This window comes from Bombina bombina, chromosome 8 (genome assembly GCF_027579735.1).
Source record: "Bombina bombina isolate aBomBom1 chromosome 8, aBomBom1.pri, whole genome shotgun sequence".
Lineage (NCBI taxonomy): Eukaryota > Metazoa > Chordata > Amphibia > Anura > Bombinatoridae > Bombina > Bombina bombina.
In genome coordinates this window covers 145,484,521-145,507,631 of record NC_069506.1, presented here as the reverse complement: position 1 = coordinate 145,507,631, position 23,111 = coordinate 145,484,521, and the positions used below count along the sequence as shown (strand labels likewise).

Sequence of the window (23,111 nt, the reverse complement as noted above, 5' to 3'; positions counted from 1 at the left end):
ACATTATACTGTTTGCCAGTCTTATCCTGGAGTTTTACTGTGGGGAGGTGTGTGGCGAAAAACTGCAGCTATTGGAGGATTTTCGGGCTGATCCATACAGCCGATTCGCCCAGGGTGAGTGACAGAAGAACGCCGCCAATAGGAGGTGATACGTTGACAGAGGCGGGCTGAAGGGACGCCGAGAGTAGCAAGTATACCCACCAGGACGCCAAGCGAACTGACGAGCACTCGGAGAGGTAAAGCCATTACCCGTGCATCGCAGATCCCAATGATGATCCGGTAAGGAGGTAACGCTTTGGCAGCAGTGGTTAAATACACGCTATATATTTTGAGTCACACTAAACACCCATCTACTATCAATACACAAACTGATGTTTATTATCTACGGAGCTGCTATTGAACATATTGCAAGATTTTGCTTACTGACTATTATATTCCTTGAACTGTGAAACTGAGTTTTCAACTTGAATGTATTTGAATGTTAAGAATTTGCAACAAATGGGAAAACAATAAAAATATGTCTTTAGTCAAATAGGACATTTCAAATTGTACTTTCATGTTCCTTTAATATAGGCCTGACTGTGTATATCTACTAAGAAAGAACATGAGAGTGAAAAAAAGAGATACAGAGAGCTAAATAGGAAAACCAATAACAGTATGAAGAAGAGTCAGGAGTGACAGAGAAACTGGGAAAGCAAATAATGAGACCAATAGACAGTGAGGAAGAGGAAGTGAGTTCACTAGAATGGTAAAAGCAGCTGAGAGTGCTATAAGAGAAACAGTGTGGAACGGGCAGTGCAGACTGCCCTCTAGATTCACTAACTACTGTATTCAAAGGAACCTCTAAAAGAAGCTGTTAACGAGCAGCTTCCCTGAAGTATACAGGAGCAACTGAAATTGTAGTTAATCAAATATATTAAAGATATTTGCATTAAAGGGACATTAAACACTTTGAGATAGTGATATAAAATGATAAATTGTATATACAGTATATATAAAAATAACTCTGCAATAAACTCATTTTTTGTCCCCTTTTCCTGTAATTCCATTCTGAAATTGTGAGCTTTTCAATTCCTGTTAGAAATGGAAGTGCAGAACACTATTATATTCTACAAAGTTATTGGCTGCACACTCTAGTGACCAATTTATAACTGTCCCTAATTGGCCACAGCAGAGAAGGTAAACTAAGTTACAACATGGCAGCTCTCATTGTTTAATAGACAATAAAAGTTTACACCTATTTTGTCAATATTTAAACAGCTAATGAAACTATAAAAACCTCTACAAGACTAATCTTTTCTTTGAATGCATCATTCTACCTAGCATTTATTTAGTGTTTAATGTACCTTTAAAGATATCTGTGTGAATAAAGAATTGTGTCAGTTATCTTTAGGTATCTATGCCAGGGAAAGGGGAACGAAAGTGAGACAGTGAGTAAACGGTTAAACAATGAGAGACCACACAAAAAAGGCAGAGAGAACAAAAGGAATTGTATAAGCGCATGCAGTAGCACTGAGAGGGAGTAGAAGAGTGCGCAGCTGAGTGACACACGCAGAGTGGAGGAGTTCGGCCTATAACTTGTCAGCAGACAACTGAATAATTAGCTTTGTATAAAGGTCAGATTACTTGCAGTTTTGTCAGGAGCATTATTTGTGGTAAGCACTTAGGAATATTTTATTATTAAAGGAACACTATTGAAAAATAAAACCCTCTAATTCTTTAAGAGAACTTAATAATAACATAAATATAGATAGCTGATTATGGGCCAGATTACTAGTGGAGCGCAAACGTTTGCATGCAAGCCATAAGGGGTTTATCGCAGGGTTTTGCACTCGTCGGGCTTATAGTTGTTATTACGAGTTAAAAGTAAAGACGATCGCTTGAGCGCAACCACGATTTACGCTAGAATGATTACTGAAACTTCAGAGCTTTGGTTAACTGTTTTGAAAAACAAAAAAGTTGCACTAAACAAACACATCAAAACACATTACAAAGTACAGTTACACTCATAATAACACTGACTAATAAAAAAAAAATATTGCACACAAAAGTTTCATTTTAGGGTCACATATGCCATAGATACCTAGTGCACCTGCATTAAATCTACTCACATTGATTGTGGTGGCTTGTAATGTGACAGTTACCGCCAGCTCTCTGAGCATATGTGCTGCTGACACGTGGAAGTTTATCTGTAAGCCTTTGAAACCATAATAACTATCAAACCATTTTTTGACCATACAAAAATGCCAATTGTGACTATTATGTCCCTTTCACTTACATTGGTGTATCTGGTCCATGGCTTCATCCTTACTTGTGGGATATTCTCAATCCCTACAGGAAGTGGCAAAGAGAGCACACAGCAGAGCTGTCCATATAGCTCCCCTCAGGCTCCGCCCCCCCCCAGTCATTCTCTTTGCCGCTCTAATAAGTAGCATCTCCACGGGAGGCTAAAGAGTTTGTGGTGTTAGATTTGTAGTTTTTATTTCTTCTATCAAAAGATTGTTATTTTAAAATAGTGCCGGTTTGTACTATTTACTCTAGGCAGAAAGTGATGAAGATTTCTGCTGAGAGGAATATGATTTTAGCACCAGTAACTAAAATCCATTGCTGTTCCCACACAGGACTGTTGAATACCGGAGAACTTCAATTCGGGGGAACAGTTTGCAGGCTTAACTGCTTCAGGTATGATTAGTCATTTTTCTAACAAGACCCAGTAATGCTAGAAGTCTGACAGAAGTCCCCTTGGGGGAAGGTAAGCCATTTTCTCAGACTCTGTATAGAAGGATGGCTTAAATTAAGGGCTTAATTTCTGGTGGACACTGATTTTGGGCTTAATCGATTGCTTTATTAGCATGATTTCAAAATGAATCTGGTGTTTTTAGACTTGTAAAACACTTATGGGTTTTTTTATTTCGCCTGGCACTTTATTAGACACCTAACCTATCTTAAAGGCCCCATCACTCTGGAATGAAGAGGGAGGGGGCCTCATTTTCGCGCCTCAGTTGCGCAGTTGTTTTTGATAGACAGTTCATGCAGCTTCACGTGTGGAGTCCAGAGACCTCAGAGAGGACTTCAGAGAGGCTTATTTCTTCTTCAAATAATCCCTAAGGAAGGTAAAAGCTACAGTAGAGACTGTGGCATCGTGCTGTAGTGTTTATAACCGGTTAACTGCCGTTTTTAGCTCCGGTTTGGGCATTAAGGGGTTAATTGAGCTGAAAATTTGTGTGCAATCTTTTCAAAGCATTAGGATAATGTGGTGGAAATTTAATTAAGATCGGATGTTTATTTGATGTTTTGGTAATAAAGTGTGTACTTTTTATTATTTAAAGACACAGTAACGTTTTTTCAAAAAGTATTTTTTCTTGCATTGTAGTGCTGTCTAAGTCTGTCAAACATGTCTGAGCCTTCAGATAGCCCTTGTTCTGTATGTTTAAAGACCATGGCGGTACCCCCATTGCATTTGTGTTTGAAGTGTGCTATAGCGTCCAAGCAGTTTAAGGACCATGCAGTGACACTTAAAAATGTAGCCCAAGATGATTCTTTAGCTGGAGGTAGTGAGGATAGTACTCTCTCCTCTCCTCCTGTGTCGACACCAGCTATGCCCGCGCAAGCAATGCCCAGTACCTCTAGCGCATCGATCCCTATTACTTTGCAACAGTTAGCAGCAGTAATGGATAATTCTCTCGCAGCATTTTTATCCAAACTGCCAGCATTTCCAAGGAAGCGTGATAGCTCAGTTTTAAATACAGAGAATGAGCAATCAGACGCAGCGGATAATTTATCTGTAGTGCCCTCACAACAATCTGACTTGGCGGTGAGGGAGGCCATGTCTGAGGGAGAAATTTCTGACACAGGAAAGGTTTCTCAGCAGGCAGAGCCAGATACCATAGTGTTTAAATTTAAGCTAGAACACCTCCGCGCCCTGCTTAAGGAGGTTCTGGCTACGCTAGATGATTGTGACCCCTTGGTGGTCCCAGAAAAATGGTGTAAAATGGACAAATTCTTAGAGGTCCCGGTACACACTGACGCGTTTCCGATCCCTAAGAGGGTGGCGGATATTGTGACTAGGGAGTGGGAGAGACCAGGTGTACCCTTTGTTCCCCCTCCTATAGTTAAGAAAATGTTCCCCATTGTTGATCCCAGAAGGGACGCGTGGCAGACGGTCCCTAAGGTAGAGGGGGCAGTTTCAACACTAGCCAAGCGCACGACTATACCAATAGAAGACAGTTGCACTTTCAAAGATCCTATGGATAAAAAATTGGAAGGTTTACTTAAAAGAATATTTGTTCAACAAGGTTTCCTTCTTCAACCAATTTCTTGCATTATTCCTGTAACCACTGCAGCGGTTTTTTGGTTTGAGGAACTGGAAAATTCGCTCCAGAAGGAGACTTCTTATGATGAGGTCATGGACAGAATTCACGCCCTGAAGTTGGCTAATTCTTTCATCACAGATGCCGCTTTTCAGTTAGCTAAATTAGCGGTGAAAAATTCTGGTTTTGCCATCGTGGCGCGCAGAGCGCTTTGCCTAAAATCATGGTCGGCGGACGTGTCGTCCAAAACAAAATTGCTTAGTATTCCTTTCAAGGGTAAGACCCTATTCGGGCCAGAGTTGAAAGAGATTATTTCAGATATCACTGGGGGAAAGGGCCATGCCCTTCCACAAGATAGACCCTTCAAAGCTTAAAACAAGGCTAATTTTCGTTCCTTTCGCAATTTCAGGAAAGGATCTGCTTCAACCTCTATAGCCGCTAAGCAAGAGGGTAACGCTTCCCAGCCCAAACCAACATGGAAACCCTTGCAGGGCTGGAACAAGGGTAAACAGGCCAAGAAGCCTGCTGCTGCTACCAAGACAGCATGAAAGGGTAGCCCCCGATCTGGGACCGGATCTAGTAGGGGGCAGACTTTCTTTCTTTGCTCAGGCTTGGGCAAGAGATGTTCCAGATCCCTGGGCGCTAGAAATTGTTGCTCAGGGGTACCTTCTGGAATTCAAGGACCTTCCTCCAAGGGGAAGGTTTCACATTTCTCGCTTGTCTTTAGACCAGACAAAGAGACAGGCATTCTTACGCTGCGTAGAAGACCTTTTAAAAAACAGAATTTATGTTTACCTGATAAATTACTTTCTCCAACGGTGTGTCCGGTCCACGGCGTCATCCTTACTTGTGGGATATTCTCTTCCCCAACAGGAAATGGCAAAGAGCCCAGCAAAGCTGGTCACATGATCCCTCCTAGGCTCCGCCTACCCCAGTCATTCGACCGACGTTAAGGAGGAATATTTGCATAGGAGAAACCATATGATACCGTGGTGACTGTAGTTAAAGAAAATAAATTATCAGACCTGATTAAAAAACCAGGGCGGGCCGTGGACCGGACACACCGTTGGAGAAAGTAATTTATCAGGTAAACATAAATTCTGTTTTCTCCAACATAGGTGTGTCCGGTCCACGGCGTCATCCTTACTTGTGGGAACCAATACCAAAGCTTTAGGACACGGATGAAGGGAGGGAGCAAATCAGGTCACCTAAATGGAAGGCACCACGGCTTGCAAAACCTTTCTCCCAAAAATAGCCTCAGAAGAAGCAAAAGTATCAAACTTGTAAAATTTGGTAAAAGTGTGCAGTGAAGACCAAGTCGCTGCCCTACATATCTGATCAACAGAAGCCTCGTTCTTGAAGGCCCATGTGGAAGCCACAGCCCTAGTGGAATGAGCTGTGATTCTTTCAGGAGGCTGCCGTCCGGCAGTCTCGTAAGCCAATCTGATGATGCTTTTAATCCAAAAAGAGAGAGAGGTAGAAGTTGCTTTTTGACCTCTCCTTTTACCAGAATAAACAACAAACAAGGAAGATGTTTGTCTAAAATCCTTTGTAGCATCTAAATAGAATTTTAGAGCGCGAACAACATCCAAATTGTGCAACAAACGTTCCTTCTTCGAAACTGGTTTCGGACACAAAAAAGGCACGACTATCTCCTGGTTAATGTTTTTGTTAGAAACAACTTTTGGAAGAAAACCAGGTTTAGTACGTAAAACCACCTTATCTGCATGGAACACCAGATAAGGAGGAGAACACTGCAGAGCAGATAATTCTGAAACTCCTCTAGCAGAAGAAATTGCAACCAAAAACAAAACTTTCCAAGATAATAACTTAATATCAACGGAATGTAAGGGTTCAAACGGAACCCCCTGAAGAACTGAAAGAACTAAGTTGAGACTCCAAGGAGGAGTCAAAGGTTTGTAAACAGGCTTGATTCTAACCAGAGCCTGAACAAAGGCTTGAACATCTGGCACAGCTGCCAGTTTTTTGTGAAGTAACACAGACAAGGCAGAAATCTGTCCCTTCAAGGAACTTGCAGATAATCCTTTCTCCAATCCTTCTTGAAGAAAGGATAGAATCTTAGGAATCTTTACCTTGTCCCAAGGGAATCCTTTAGATTCACACCAACAGATATATTTTTTCCATATTTTGTGGTAAATTTTTCTAGTTACAGGCTTTCTGGCCTGAACAAGAGTATCAATAACAGAATCTGAGAACCCTCGTTTTGATAAGATCAAGCGTTCAATCTCCAAGCAGTCAGCTGGAGTGAGACCAGATTCGGATGTTCGAACGGACCTTGAACAAGAAGGTCTCGTCTCAAAGGTAGCTTCCATGGTGGAGCCGATGACATATTCACCAGATCTGCATACCAAGTCCTGCGTGGCCACGCAGGAGCTATCAAGATCACCGACGCCCTCTCCTGATTGATCCTGGCTATCAGCCTGGGGATGAGAGGAAACGGCGGGAATACATAAGCTAGTTTGAAGGTCCAAGGTGCTACTAGTGCATCTACTAGAGTCGCCTTGGGATCCCTGGATCTGGACCCGTAGCAAGGAACCTTGAAGTTCTGCCGAGAGGCCATCAGATCCATGTCTGGAATGCCCCACAGTTGAGTAATTTGGGCAAAGATTTCCGGATGGAGTTCCCACTCCCCCGGATGTAATGTCTGACGACTCAGAAAATCCGCTTCCCAATTTTCCACTCCTGGGATGTGGATTGCAGACAGGTGGCAGGAGTGAGTCTCCGCCCATTGAATGATTTTGGTCACTTCTTCCATCGCCAGGGAACTCCTTGTTCCCCCCTGATGGTTGATGTACGCAACAGTCGTCATGTTGTCTGATTGAAACCGTATGAACTTGGCCTTTGCTAGCTGCGGCCAAGCCTTGAGAGCATTGAATATCGCTCTCAGTTCCAGAATATTTATCGGTAGAAGAGATTCTTCCCGAGACCAAAGACCCTGAGCTTTCAGGGATCCCCAGACCGCGCCCCAGCCCATCAGACTGGCGTCGGTCGTGACAATGACCCACTCTGGTCTGCGGAAGGTCATCCCTTGTGACAGGTTGTCCAGGGACAGCCACCAACGGAGTGAGTCTCTGGTCCTCTGATTTACTTGTATCTTCGGAGACAAGTCTGTATAGTCCCCATTCCACTGACTGAGCATGCACAGTTGTAATGGTCTTAGATGAATGCGCGCAAAAGGAACTATGTCCATTGCCGCTACCATCAAACCTATTACTTCCATGCACTGCGCTATGGAAGGAAGAGGAACGGAATGAAGAGTTTGACAAGAGTTTAGAAGTTTTGTTTTTCTGGCCTCTGTCAGAAAAATCCTTATTTCTAAGGAGTCTATTATTGTTCCCAAGAAGGGAACCCTTGTCGACGGAGATAGAGAACTCTTTTCCACGTTCACTTTCCATCCGTGAGATCTGAGAAAGGCCAGGACTATGTCCGTGTGAGCCTTTGCTTGAGGAAGGGACGACGCTTGAATCAGAATGTCGTCCAAGTAAGGTACTACTGCAATGCCCCTTGGTCTTAGCACCGCTAGAAGGGACCCTAGTACCTTTGTGAAAATCCTTGGAGCAGTGGCTAATCCGAAAGGAAGCGCCACGAACTGGTAATGCTTGTCCAGGAATGCGAACCTTAGGAACCGATGATGTTCCTTGTGGATAGGAATATGTAGATACGCATCCTTTAAATCCACCGTGGTCATGAATTGACCATCCTGGATGGAGGGAAGAATTGTTCGAATGGTTTCCATTTTGAACGATGGAACCTTGAGAAACTTGTTTAAGATCTTGAGATCTAAGATTGGTCTGAACGTTCCCTCTTTTTTGGGAACTATGAACAGATTGGAGTAGAACCCCATCCCTTGTTCTCCTAATGGAACAGGATGAATCACTCCCATTTTTAACAGGTCTTCTACACAATGTAAGAATGCCTGTCTCTTTATGTGGTCTGAAGACAATTGAGACCTGTGGAACCTCCCCCTTGGGGGAAGCCCCTTGAATTCCAGAAGATAACCTTGGGAGACTATTTCTAGTGCCCAAGGATCCAGAACATCTCTTGCCCAAGCCTGAGCGAAGAGAGAGAGTCTGCCCCCCACCAGATCCGGACCCGGATCGGGGGCCAACATTTCATGCTGTCTTGGTAGCAGTGGCAGGTTTCTTGGCCTGCTTTCCCTTGTTCCAGCCTTGCATTGGTCTCCAGGCTGGCTTGGCTTGAGAAGTATTACCCTCTTGCTTAGAGGACGTAGCACTTGGGGCTGGTCCGTTTCTACGAAAGGGACGAAAATTAGGTTTATTTTTGGCCTTGAAAGACCTATCCTGAGGAAGGGCGTGGCCCTTACCCCCAGTGATATCAGAGATAATCTCTTTCAAGTCAGGGCCAAACAGCGTTTTCCCCTTGAAAGGAATGTTAAGGAGTTTGTTCTTGGAAGACGCATCCGCTGACCAAGATTTCAACCAAAGCGCTCTACGCGCCACAATAGCAAACCCAGAATTCTTCGCCGCTAACCTAGCCAATTGCAAAGTGGCGTCTAGGGTGAAAGAATTAGCCAATTTGAGAGTACGGATTCTGTCCATAATCTCCTCATAAGGAGGAGAATCACTATCGATCGCCTTTACTAGCTCATCGAACCAGAAACACGCGGCTGTAGTGACAGGGACAATGCATGAAATTGGTTGTAGAAGGTAAACTTGCTGAACAAACATCTTTTTAAGCAAACCTTCTAATTTTTTATCCATAGGATCTTTGAAAGCACAACTATCTTCTATGGGTATAGTGGTGCGTTTGTTTAAAGTAGAAACCGCTCCCTCGACCTTGGGGACAGTCTGCCATAAGTCCTTTCTAGGGTCGACCATAGGAAACAATTTTTTAAATATGGGGGGAGGGACGAAAGGTATACCGGGCCTTTCCCATTCTTTATTTACAATGTCCGCCACCCGCTTGGGTATAGGAAAAGCTTCTGGGAGCCCCGGGACCTCTAGGAACTTGTCCATTTTACATAGTTTCTCTGGGATGATCAAATTCTCACAATCATCCAGAGTGGATAATACCTCCTTAAGCAGAGCGCGGAGATGTTCCAACTTAAATTTAAATGTAATCACATCGGGTTCAGCTTGTTGAGAAATTTTCCCTGAATCTGAAATTTCTCCCTCAGACAAAACCTCCCTGGCCCCCTCAGACTGGTGTAGGGGCATTTCAGAACCATTATCATCAGCGTCCTCATGCTCTTCAGTATCTAAAACAGAGCAGTCGCGCTTACGCTGATAAGTGGGCATTTTGGCTAAAATGTTTTTGATAGAATTATCCATTACAGCCGTTAATTGTTGCATAGTAAGGAGTATTGGCGCGCTAGATGTACTAGGGGCCTCCTGAGTGGGCAAGACTCGTGTAGACGAAGGAGGGAATGATGCAGTACCATGCTTACTCCCCTCACTTGAGGAATCATCTTGGGCATCATTTTCAGTGTCACATAAATCACATTTATTTAAATGAGAAGGAACCTTGGCTTCCCCACATTCAGAACACAGTCTATCTGGCAGTTCAGACATGTTAAACAGGCATAAACTTGATAACAAAGTACAAAAAACGTTTTAAAATAAAACCGTTACTGTCACTTTAAATTTTAAACTGAACACACTTTATTACTGCAATTGCGAAAAAGTATGAAGGAATTGTTCAAAATTCACCAAAATTTCACCACAGTGTCTTAAAGCCTTAAAAGTATTGCACACCAAATTTGGAAGCTTTAACCTTTAAAATATGACGCCTTCAGAAAGTCTTTTCTATGTATCAGAGCTCCTCACACATGCGACTGCATGTCATGCTGCTCAAAAACAAGTGCGCAATACCGGCGCGAAAATGAGGCTCTGCCTATGATTAGGGAAAGCCCCTAGAGAATAAGGTGTCTAAAACAGTGCCTGCCGATATTATTTAACAAAAATACCCAGATTAAATGATTCCTCAAGGTTAAATATGTGTAATATAGGAATCGATTTAGCCCAGAAAATGTCTACAGTCTTAATAAGCCCTTGTGAAGCCCTTATTTACTGTCTGAATAAAAATGGCTTACCGGATCCCATAGGGAAAATGACAGCTTCCAGCATTACATCGTCTTGTTAGAATGTGTCATACCTCAAGCAGCAAAAGACTGCTCACTGTTCCCCCAACTGAAGTTAATTCCTCTCAACAGTCCTGTGTGGAACAGCCATGGATTTTAGTAACGGTTGCTAAAATCATTTTCCTCATACAAACAGAAATCTTCATCTCTTTTCTGTTTCAGAGTAAATAGTACATACCAGCACTATTTTAAAATAACAAACTCTTGATTGAATAATAAAAACTACAGTTAAACACTAAAAAAACTCTAAGCCATCTCCGTGGAGATGTTGCCTGTACAACGGCAAAGAGAATGACTGGGGTAGGCGGAGCCTAGGAGGGATCATGTGACCAGCTTTGCTGGGCTCTTTGCCATTTCCTGTTGGGGAAGAGAATATCCCACAAGTAAGGATGACGCCGTGGACCGGACACACCTATGTTGGAGAAATGGGAGTGATACACCCAGTTCCAACGGCAGAACAAGGACTGGGTTTTTACTCAAACCTGTTTGTAGTTCCCAAAAAGGAAGTAACTTTCAGGCCAATCCTGGACTTAAAAATCCTAAACAAATTCCTGAGAGTTCCATCATTCAAAATGGAAACCATTCGGACAATCTTACCAATGATCCAGGAGGGTCAATATATGACTACCGTGGATTTAAAGGATGCGTACCTGCATATTCCTATCCACAAAGATCACCATCAGTTCCTGAGGTTCGCCTTTCTGGACAAGCATTACCAGTTTGTGGCCCTTCCATTCGGATTGGCCACTGCTCCCAGAATTTTCACAAAGGTGCTAGGGTCCCTTCTAGCGGTACTAAGACCAAGGGGCATTGCAGTAGCACCTTACCTAGACGACATCTTAATACAAGCGTCGTCCTTTCACAGAGCAAAGGCTCATTGTTCTGGCCTTTCTAAGGTCTCACAAGTGGAAGGTGAACGTAGAAAAAAGTTCTCTGTCCCCGTTCACAAGGGTTCCCTTCCTGGGAACAATAATAGACTCGGTAGAAATGAAAATCTTTCTGACGGAGGTCAGGAAGTCAAAACTTTCGAACACTTGTCGAGTTCTTCATGCCATTCCTCAGCCTTCTGTGGCTCAGTGCATGGAGATAATAGGGCTAATGGTTGCGGCAATGGACGTGGTCCCTTTTGCTCGAATTCATCTAAGACCACTGCAACTGTGCATGCTCAAACAGTGGAATGGGGATTATGCAGATTTGTCTCCCCAGATACAAATGGACCAGAAAACCAGAGACTCACTCCTCTGGTGGTTGTCTCAGGATCACCTGTCTCAGGGAATGAGTTTCCGCAGACCGGAGTGGATCATTGTCACGACCGACGCCAGCCTCTTAGGCTGGGGTGCGGTCTGGGACTCCCTGAAAGCTCAGGGTCTATGGTCTCGGGAACAATCCCTTCTCCCGATAAACATTTTGGAATTGAGAGCGATATTCAATGCGCTCCAGGCCTGGCCTCAGCTAGCGGAGGCCAAATTCATCAGATTTCAGTCGGACAACATCACGACTGTAGCGTACATCAATCATCAGGGAGGAACAAAGAGTTCCCTGGCGATGAGGGAGGTATCCAAGATCATCAAATGGGCAGAGGATCACTCCTGCCATCTATCTGCAATTCACATCCCAGGAGTGGACAACTGGGAGGCGGATTATCTGAGTCGTCAGACTTTCCATCTGGGGGAGTGGGAACTCCACCCGGAGGTTTTTGCCCAGTTAACTCAACTATGGGGCATTCCAGATCTGGATCTGATGGCGTCACGCCAGAACTCCAAAGTTCCACGTTACGGGTCCAGGTATCGCAAGGCGACATTGATAGATGCCTTAGTGGCGCCTTGGTCGTTCAATCCAGCTTATGTCTTTCCACCGTTTCCTCTTCTCCCTCGGCTAGTAGCCAGAATCAAGCAGGAGAAGGCTTTCGGTAATTCTGATAGCTCCTGCGTGGCCACGCAGGACTTGGTATGCAGACCTGGTGGATATGTCATCGGCTCCACCATGGAAGCTTCCTTTGAGACAGGACCTTCTAATCCAAGGTCCATTCAAGCATCCAAACCTAGTTTCTCTGCAACTGACTTCTTGGAGATTGAACGCTTAATTCTAGCTAAGCGTGGGTTCTCTGAATCAGTTATAGATACTCTGATCCAGGCTAGAAAGCCTGTTACCAGGAAAATTTACCATAAGATATGGCGGAAATATCTTTGTTGGTTTACTCATGGAGTAAGATTAGGATTCCAAGGTTACTATCCTTTCTCCAAGAAGGATTGGAGAAAGGGTTGGCAGCTAGTTCTCTAAAGGGACAGATATCTGCTCTGTCTGTTCTGTTGCATAAGCGTCTGGCAGCCGTGCCAGATGTTCAGGCGTTTGTACAGGCCTTAGTCAGAATCAAGCCTGTCTACAGACCTGTGGCTCCTCCATGGAGTCTAAATTTAGATCTTTCAGTTCTTCAAGGGGTTCCGTTTGAACCTCTACATTCCATAGATATCAAGTTACTATCTTGGAAAGTTTTGTTTTTGGTAGCTATTTCTTCTGCTAGAAGAGTTTCTGAATTGTCTGCTTTGCAGTGTAATTCACCCTATCTGGTGTTCCATACAGATAAGGTCGTTTTGCGTACCAAACCTGGTTTTCTTCCAAAAGTGGTTTCCAATAAGAATATTAACCAGGAAATAGTTGTTCCTTCTCTGTGTCCTAATCCAGTTTCTAACAAGGAACGTCTGTTACACAATCTTGATGTGGTTCGTGCTTTAAAGTTTTATCTAAAAGCAACTAAAGACTTCAGACAAACATCGTCCTTGTTTGTTGTCTATTCTGGCAAGAGGAGAGGTCAAAAAGCGACTGCTACCTCTCTGTCTTTCTGGCTGAAAAGCATCATCCGGTTGGCTTATGAGACTGCTGGAAGGCAGCCTCCTGAACGAATTACAGCTCATTCCACTAGAGCTGTGGCTTCCACATGGGCTTTCAAGAATGAGGCTTCTGTTGAACAGATCTGTAAGGAAGCGACTTGGTCTTCACTGCATACATTTGCTAAATTTTACAAGTTCGATACTTTTGCTTCTTCGGAGGCTATTTTTGGGAGAAAGGTTTTGCAAGCAGTGGTGCCTTCCGTTTAGGTTACCTGACTTGTTCCCTCCCTTCATCCGTGTCCTAAAGCTTTGGTATTGGTTCCCACAAGTAAGGATGAAGCCGTGGACCGGATACACCAATGTAAGAGAAAACAGAATTTATGCTTACCTGATAAATTTCTTTCTCTTACGGTGTATCCGGTCCATGGCCCACCCTGGCAATTTAGTCAGGTTTACATTTATTTTTGTAAACTACAGTCACCACTGCACCCTATGGTTCTCCTTTTTCTCCTAACCGTCGGTCGAATGACTGGGGGGGCGGAGCCTGAGGGGAGCTATATGGACAGCTCTGCTGTGTGCTCTCTTTGCCACTTCCTGTAGGGATTGAGAATATCCCACAAGTAAGGATGAAGCCGTGGACCGGATACACCGTAAGAGAAAGAAATTTATCAGGTAAGCATAAATTCTGTTTTTAATGTAATAATAAAGTTCTGTAAATAATGAGAGCATTCTTAACATTAACTTTAATAAAGTCTAAGTACATTTATGCCAAACCGAATGCCGAGAGAGATTCACTGTTTACCGTAACAACAGATTTTTTTTTTATTTAAACCTGTGTTTTTTATCCACTATCCCAGCTACATTTACACATCAGTTTAATGAGGCCCTGAGTAAAGAGGACAGGAATTTCAGCACAAGTGTCATTTGAGATATATATATATATATCTTGTTTAGAAAGCATTCTTTAAATTCCAATGTATAACAGAGAACAACAAGCTAATCCACCTGCTTGAAGCACAAGCCTGGGCAGGCTTCCACCTGTCTCACGTATACGACAAGTTCCTAAGGTCATCAGCAGGTGGGTTTACTGAGACCAGCGATGGAATGTGCAGGTCAGGCACAGGTGTGAAAGAATGAGGGGTAATCAAACAAATATCACCTTGAATGACGAAAGCTGGTGTAATAAATCAAAACTTGTCTATCATAAATATCTGCCCTGTCACAGGATGCTAGGCAAAGTCTATTACTGGTCTTTAAAAGTTTAGACTGTGCTGCAGTATCTGGATTTCTATTAAATTCTTATATGTGCACGGAAATGTATTTCTATGGCTAGCAAACCACATAAAAATATTGTATATTTTTCATTTTCAACAAAAGGGATGGTAGATTCCATTTTAGTTGAAAAGCTTTTGCTTTGATACAGTTGCCAGTCAATATAAAAAGGTAAATAGTCCACTCACTCACTGTTAAAGGGATACTAACCCCAATTTTTTTTTTCTTTCATGATTCAGATAGAGCATGCAATTTTGAACAACTTTCTAATTTACTCCTATTATCAATTTTTCTTTGTTCTCATGTTATCTTGATTTGAAAAAGCAGTAATGAAAGGTTAGGAGCCGGCCCATTTTTAGTTCAGCACCTGGGTAGCGCATGCTGATTGGTTTGCTACATTTAGCCACAAATCAGCAAGTGCTACCCAGGTGCTGAACAAAAAATGGGCTGACTCTAAAGCTTACAGTACTGCTTTTTCAAATCAAGATAGCATGAGAACAAAGTAAAATTGATAATAGGAGTAAATTAGAAAGTTGCTTTAAATCTCATGCTCTATCTGAATCATGAAAGAAAAAAATTGGGTTTAGTATACCTTTAAGTATAGAAAAAAAGCATCAATTCTTATTAGTCTGTACAATTTTGTACTAGTCCAGGACTTTTGAATTTGGGTGTATACCAAAAAAGGGGAAAGTTACTTTTCTGAAGGGCCTCAACGACTAGCAGAAACTTCAACCCTGCAGTAAATTATTATATGATAACAGTTTAGATATGGTACAAAATATGGCTTAATAACTTTTCTAAGAATTGTTACTTACATAAATAAGGCCAGAGTAGTAACGGTCTTTGAGATTGTGGAGGACAGAAGCCTCATTTAAGCAGGTCAGCTCTGCCATATCTTCGACTTTAGTAAACTTGGGTGGATTCATCTTCTGGATGTCATCCTTGTTAATCACGACTTTTTTGCCATTTTCAGCCAGCTCCAAAACCACCTCGTCACCTCGCTCTTCCTTTACACTCGCTGCTTCGAACCCATGCTTTTCTGAGGGCACCCACACCTGGCGCTTTGCTGTCCAATCAGCTTGTGTTGCAGTGCTGCTCATTGGATTTCGGTCTACAAAAAGGTAGCGCTCTGCATCATCCCTGTATGAATTACGAGATGACATCTTGGAAGGGTCCAATCAAATTCCTATGGAAATAAAGTAACACAAATTAAAAGAATTGAAACATGAACTACAGTATCATTAATGCTTAAAAACAATTAAAGCAAAAAAGCATAACATTAAAAACCACAAATCAACAACAAATATTTTGGTAGTCATACAGAATATTTATGCTATAACAACAAATGACCTAGTAATGGGGAGATAAGCTGTCACAACATAAATGAAATGGTACTTAAAAAAAAAAAAAAGACAGCTGGAGGAGGGACAAGAAATAAGGAAATCAGCCTGAAAACGAAAACTCTATGGATGGTTTTTGGAAAATCTAACTCAGTCTCCACATGGCAAGGAAGCAAGTATTCCCTTGGTATGCAACAATGGCCTGTGTGTGTGGTTCATATAAACTCCACTGGTCCCTAACTTCTCTTTGACTGCGAGGAAAGCTTGGCATTAGGAAATGGAAAAGAACGGCTCATAGTCCTAACACAGCAGGGTTGCCCAAAGACTGATGAATGTCTTCAGACACAGCTGGAAAAGCAGCCATAACTAGACCCTTGCTCCAAATGAAGTTACTTGGATTAATAAATCACACATAATTTGGACCTAAATTTTAAGTTAGAAAAAAAAAATGTATGTGCTTCTCAGAAAAGTATAAAGGATATACAACATTTAAACAATTTTAAATATGCCCCATGTTGTTTGATTTTAGTGTTTAGAAGGTGGAATAAAAAGATACTGTATATTAAGAAGTAAGTCATGCAGGAACTAATCCAGACATTCACAGCAGATAAGGAGCCCAATAAGAATGTTGTAGTTTAAACAAAAATAAATAAATCATTTTAAAATGGGTAATTGAGAAAAGCAAACCGGTTATAATCACGTAAAAAACATGCAAGATGAACTCTAGACCGTCAAAAAATACATAGCTTTTTATGAGCTAAAGAAACTTACAAGTTTTGAAAGCTTTGCACATGTATAAAGCATTATGCAAGGCTACAAAAGTATAAATAGCACACATACTGTATGAATTTCATTAGTTTATGTACATTTTATTTAACATATGTGTGTGTATGAATAAATATATATATATATATACACACAAGGGTCTAACAATATCACTATGGTTTACTATTCAAGGGTTAAAAGCTAATTCCCCAAAGTGAAAAAGTTACTACTCCATTCAATGTTATATATAGATAGAGAGAGAGATGTTATATATAGATAGAGAGAGAGATGTTATATATAGAGAGAGAGATGTTATATATAGATAGAGAGAGAGAGCGTGCAAGATACACACACACACACACACACACACACACACACACACCGGATGTCACAATGCAGAATATAAAAAGACAAGGAAGACAATATAATATTAGATAATTATAAGATACTTTTTTAAATGATCACAGCATAATCGTATGGCTAAACTTCTGTGCACGCTTAAACAAATATATATCTATAAGCCTGTATGTGTATCTTCTCCTCAACCTGGAGCCAATCAAGGAATGTAATCATAAGATAATTTGGTGGAATCAACCTACAAGCTTATTGGAGGTGTGATTTTTAATACGCATCTATGAAATGTTAAGTCCTTCTATTATACAGGCACCAAATAGCTACATTTACAGTGTAATGTCCCTTTAAAAGAATACTCTAATACCTGTAAAACGATTTTCAAATTAATAACAAATGATTCAATAACATGACAAATTATACCAATTACAGTCAGAGATAGACTTGGTACTGAAAAGTCCAGATTGTTCCATATTCTCTGAATATTTTTATTGACATTTTAGAATTTTAAATCACATTTTTTGCATTTCCAGGAGGGAACAGAGTACCTGCACTATTTTTGAAGAAGTTCCCTCTGGAAAGAGAACAGAAACACTTCAGTAAATACTGCTGCTGCTGGTAGAAGGGGCTAGTGCACAGTCTGGTTAGAGGGATAGTGAGATCCTCTAGTAATGGGCAGTAACATTTCCTACAATACACTAAATGCAAGCCTGTCAGCGTTCCTGCTGTGCGATTACCCCACACTGTGTGGAATACATGGTGTTTACATTTTTGACTGGCTTGCTCTGGGATTATTCAGCTCCCCTCAACAGAAATAGGTAAATAAGTGGGTGAGACTCTGTGACAAAGGTGGATTCTCAGGCCCAAAGACAACCATTCAACCCTTTATTGGATTTAATTTCCATGTATTAACCAAAGTGTATGGATTAAATACATATAAATACAGTGTGTATGTACTGTATATATATATATATATATATATATATATATACATACATACACACGCACACATATTATATATATATATATATATATAACAGAATTTATGTTTACCTGATAAATTTCTTTCTCCAACGGTGTGTCCGGTCCACGGCGTCTTCCTTACTTGTGGGATATTCTCTTCCCCAACAGGAAATGGCAAAGAGCCCAGCAAAGCTGGTCACATGATCCCTCCTAGGCTCCGCCTACCCCAGTCATTCGACCGACGTTAAGGAGGAATATTTGCATAGGAGAAACCATATGGTACCGTGGTGACTGTAGTTAAAGAAAATAAAATATCAGACCTGATTAAAAAAAAAAAAAACCAGGGCGGGCCGTGGACCGGACACACCGTTGGAGAAAGAAATTTATCAGGTAAACATAAATTCTGTTTTCTCCAACATAGGTGTGTCCGGTCCACGGCGTCATCCTTACTTGTGGGAACCAATACCAAAGCTTTAGGACACGGATGAAGGGAGGGAGCAAATCAGGTCACCTAAATGGAAGGCACCACGGCTTGCAAAACCTTTCTCCCAAAAATAGCCTCAGAAGAAGCAAAAGTATCAAACTTGTAAAATTTGGTAAAAGTGTGCAGTGAAGACCAAGTCGCTGCCCTACATATCTGATCAACAGAAGCCTCGTTCTTGAAGGCCCATGTGGAAGCCACAGCCCTAGTGGAATGAGCTGTGATTCTTTCGGGAGGCTGCCGTCCGGCAGTCTCGTAAGCCAATCTGATGATGCTTTTAATCCAAAAAGAGAGAGAGGTAGAAGTTGCTTTTTGACCTCTCCTTTTACCTGAATAAACAACAAACAAGGAAGATGTTTGTCTAAAATCCTTTGTAGCATCTAAATAGAATTTTAGAGCGCGAACAACATCCAAATTGTGCAACAAACGTTCCTTCTTTGAAACTGGTTTTGGACACAGAGAAGGTACGATAATCTCCTGGTTAATGTTTTTGTTAGAAACAACTTTTGGAAGAAAACCAGGTTTAGTACGTAAAACCACCTTATCTGCATGGAACACCAGATAAGGAGGAGAACACTGCAGAGCAGATAATTCTGAGACTCTTCTAGCAGAAGAAATCGCAACTAAAAACAAAACTTTCCAAGATAATAACTTAATATCAACGGAATGTAAGGGTTCAAACGGAACCCCCTGAAGAACTGAAAGAACTAAATTGAGACTCCAAGGAGGAGTCAAAGGTTTGTAAACAGGCTTGATTCTAACCAGAGCCTGAACAAAGGCTTGAACATCTGGCACAGCAGCCAGCTTTTTGTGAAGTAATACCGACAAGGCAGAAATCTGTCCCTTCAGGGAACTAGCAGATAATCCCTTGTCCAATCCTTCTTGAAGGAAGGATAGAATCCTAGGAATCTTAACCTTGTCCCAAGGGAATCCTTTAGATTCACACCAACAGATATATTTTTTCCAAATTTTGTGGTAAATCTTTCTAGTCACAGGCTTTCTGGCCTGAACAAGAGTATCGATAACAGAATCTGAGAATCCTCGCTTCGATAAAATCAAGCGTTCAATCTCCAAGCAGTCAGCTGGAGTGAAACCAGATTCGGATGTTCGAACGGACCCTGAACAAGAAGGTCTCGTCTCAAAGGTAGCTTCCAAGGTGGAGCCGATGACATATTCACCAGATCTGCATACCAAGTCCTGCGTGGCCACGCAGGAGCTATCAAGATCACCGACGCCCTCTCCTGCTTGATCCTGGCTATCAGCCTGGGGATGAGAGGAAATGGCGGGAACACATAAGCTAGTTTGAAGGTCCAAGGTGCCACTAGTACATCCACTAGAGCCGCCTTGGGATCCCTGGATCTGGCCCCGTAGCAAGGAACTTCGAAGTTCTGACGAGAGGCCATCAGATCCATGTCTGGAATGCCCCACAGGTGAGTGACTTGGGCAAAGATTTCCGGATGGAGTTCCCACTCCCCCGGATGCAATGTCTGCCGACTCAGAAAATCCGCTTCCCAATTTTCCACTCCTGGGATGTGGATAGCAGACAGGTGGCAGGAGTGAGACTCCGCCCAAAGAATAATTTTGGTTACTTCTTCCATCGCTAGGGAACTTCTTGTTCCCCCCTGATGGTTGATGTACGCAACAGTCGTCATGTTGTCTGATTGAAACCGTATGAACCTGGTCCTCGCAAGCTGGGGCCAGGCCTGGAGAGCATTGAATATCGCTCTCAGTTCCAGAATATTTATCGGTAGAAGAGATTCTTCTCGAGACCAAAGACCCTGAGCTTTCAGGGATCCCCAGACCGCGCCCCAGCCTATCAGACTGGCGTCGGTCGTGACAATGACCCACTCTGGTCTGTGGAACATCATCCCTTGAGACAGATTGTCCAGGGACAGCCACCAACGGAGTGAGTCTCTGGTCCTCTGATTTACTTGTATCTTCGGAGACAAGTCTGTATAGTCCCCATTCCACTGACTGAGCATGCACAGTTGTAATGGTCTTAGATGAATGCGCGCAAAAGGAACTATGTCCATCGCCGCCACCATCAAACCGATCACTTCCATGCACTGAGCTATGGAAGGAAGAGGAACGGAATGAAGTATCCGACAAGAGTCCAGAAGCTTTGTTTTTCTGGCCTCTGTTAGAAAGATCCTCATTTCTAAGGAGTCTATAATTGTTCCCAAGAAGGGAACCCTTGTTGACGGGGATAGAGAACTCTTTTCCACGTTCACTTTCCAGCCGTGAGATCTGAGAAAGGCCAGGACAATGTCCGTGTGAGCCTTTGCTTGAGGAAGGGACGACGCTTGAATCAGAATGTCGTCCAGGTAAGGTACTACTGCAATGCCCCTTGGTCTTAGCACCGCTAGAAGGGACCCTAGTACCTTTGTGAAAATCCTTGGAGCAGTGGCTAATCCGAAAGGAAGCGCCACGAACTGGTAATGTTTGTCCAGGAATGCAAACCTTAGGAACCGATGATGTTCCTTGTGGATAGGAATATGTAGATACGCATCCTTTAAATCCACCGTGGTCATGAATTGACCTTCCTGGATGGAAGGAAGGATAGTTCGAATGGTTTCCATCTTGAACGATGGGACCTTGAGAAATTTGTTTAAGATCTTGAGATCTAGGATTGGTCTGAACGTTCCCTCTTTTTTGGGAACTATGAACAGATTGGAGTAGAACCCCATCCCTTGTTCTCTTAATGGAACAGGATGAATCACTCCCATTTTTAACAGGTCTTCTACACAATGTAAGAACGCCTGTCTTTTTATGTGGTCTGAAGACAACTGCGACCTGTGGAACCTCCCCCTTGGGGGAAGTCCCTTGAATTCCAGAAGATAACCCTGGGAGACTATTTCTAGCGCCCAAGGATCCAGAACATCTCTTGCCCAAGCCTGAGCGAAGAGAGAGAGTCTGCCCCCCACCAGATCCGGTCCCGGATCGGGGGCCAATATTTCATGCTGTCTTGGTAGCAGTGGCAGGTTTCTTGGCCTGCTTTCCCTTGTTCCAGCCTTGCATTGGTCTCCAAGCTGGCTTGGCCTGAGAAGTATTACCCTCTTGCTTAGAGGACGTAGCACCTTGGGCTGGTCCGTTTTTACGAAAGGGACGAAAATTAGGTCTATTTTTTGCCTTGAAAGGCCGATCCTGAGGAAGGGCGTGGCCCTTACCCCCAGTGATATCAGAGATAATCTCTTTCAAGTCAGGACCAAACAACGTTTTCCCCTTGAAAGGAATGTTTAGTAGCTTGTTCTTGGAAGACGCATCAGCCGACCAAGATTTCAACCAAAGCGCTCTGCGCGCCACAATAGCAAACCCAGAGTTCTTAGCCGCTAACTTAGCCAATTGCAAAGAGGCGTCTAGAGTGAAAGAATTAGCCAATTTGAGAGCATTGATTCTGTCCATAATCTCCTCATAAGGAGGAGAGTCACTATCGAGCACCTTAAGCAGTTCATCAAACCAGAAATATGCGGCAGTAGTGACAGGGACAATGCATGAAATGGGTTGTAGAAGGTAACCCTGCTGAACAAACATCTTTTTAAGCAAACCTTCTAATTTTTTATCCATAGGATCTTTGAAAGCACAACTATCCTCTATTGGAATAGTGGTGCGTTTGTTTAAAGTAGAAACCGCTCCCTCGACCTTGGGGACTGACTGCCATAAGTCCTTTCTGGGGTCGACCATAGGAAACAATTTTTTAAATATGGGGGGAGGGACGAAAGGAATACCGGGCCTTTCCCATTCTTTATTAACAATGTCCGCCACCCGCTTGGGTATAGGAAAAGCTTCTGGGAGCCCCGGCACCTCTAGGAACTTGTCCATTTTACATAGTTTCTCTGGGATGACTAAATTTTCACAATCATCCAGAGTGGATAATACCTCCTTAAGCAAAATGCGGAGATGTTCCAATTTAAATTTAAATGTAATCACATCAGATTCAGCCTGCTGAGAAATGTTCCCTAAATCAGTAATTTCTCCCTCAGACAAAACCTCCCTGGCCCCCTCAGATTGGGTTAGGGGCCCTTCAGAGATATTAATATCAGCGTCGTCATGCTCTTCAGTAACTAAAACAGAGCAGCCACGCTTACGCTGACAAGGGTTCATTTTGGCTAAAATGTTTTTGACAGAATTATCCATTACAGCCGTTAATTGTTGCATAGTAAGGAGTATTGGCGCGCTAGATGTACTAGGGGCCTCCTGAGTGGGCAAGACTCGTGTAGACGAAGGAGGGAATGATGCAGTACCATGCTTACTCCCCTCACTTGAGGAATCATCTTGGGCATCATTGTCATTATCACATAAATCACATTTATTTAAATGAATAGGAATTCTGGCTTCCCCACATTCAGAACACAGTCTATCTGGTAGTTCAGACATGTTAAACAGGCATAAACTTGATCAGAAAGTACAAAAAACGTTTTAAAATAAAACCGTTACTGTCACTTTAAATTTTAAACTGAACACACTTTATTACTGCAATTGCGAAAAAACATGAAGGAATTGTTCAAAATTCACCAAATTTTCACCACAGCGTCTTAAAGCCTTGAAAATATTGCACACCAATTTTGGAAGCTTTAACCCTTAAAATAACGGAACCGGAGCCGTTTTAAGCTATAAACCCCTTTACAGTCCCTGGTATCTGCTTTGCTGAGACCCAACCAAACCCAAAGGGGAATACGATAC

The 23,111-nt window shown here is 42.5% G+C and overlaps 1 protein-coding gene across 2 annotated transcripts in view; it reads right to left on the bottom strand.

Moving 5' to 3' along the window:
• Positions 1-23,111, bottom strand: part of LOC128638583 (myosin-10) — a 516,403-nt gene that overhangs the window by 149,519 nt on the left and 343,773 nt on the right. For both annotated transcript variants that reach the window (XM_053690629.1, XM_053690628.1), the window contains exon 2: positions 15,347-15,717. In XM_053690629.1, coding sequence (XP_053546604.1) covers positions 15,347-15,694 — 348 coding nt within the window. In that variant the 5' untranslated portion in view covers positions 15,695-15,717. The remainder of the gene's footprint in view (positions 1-15,346; positions 15,718-23,111) is intronic.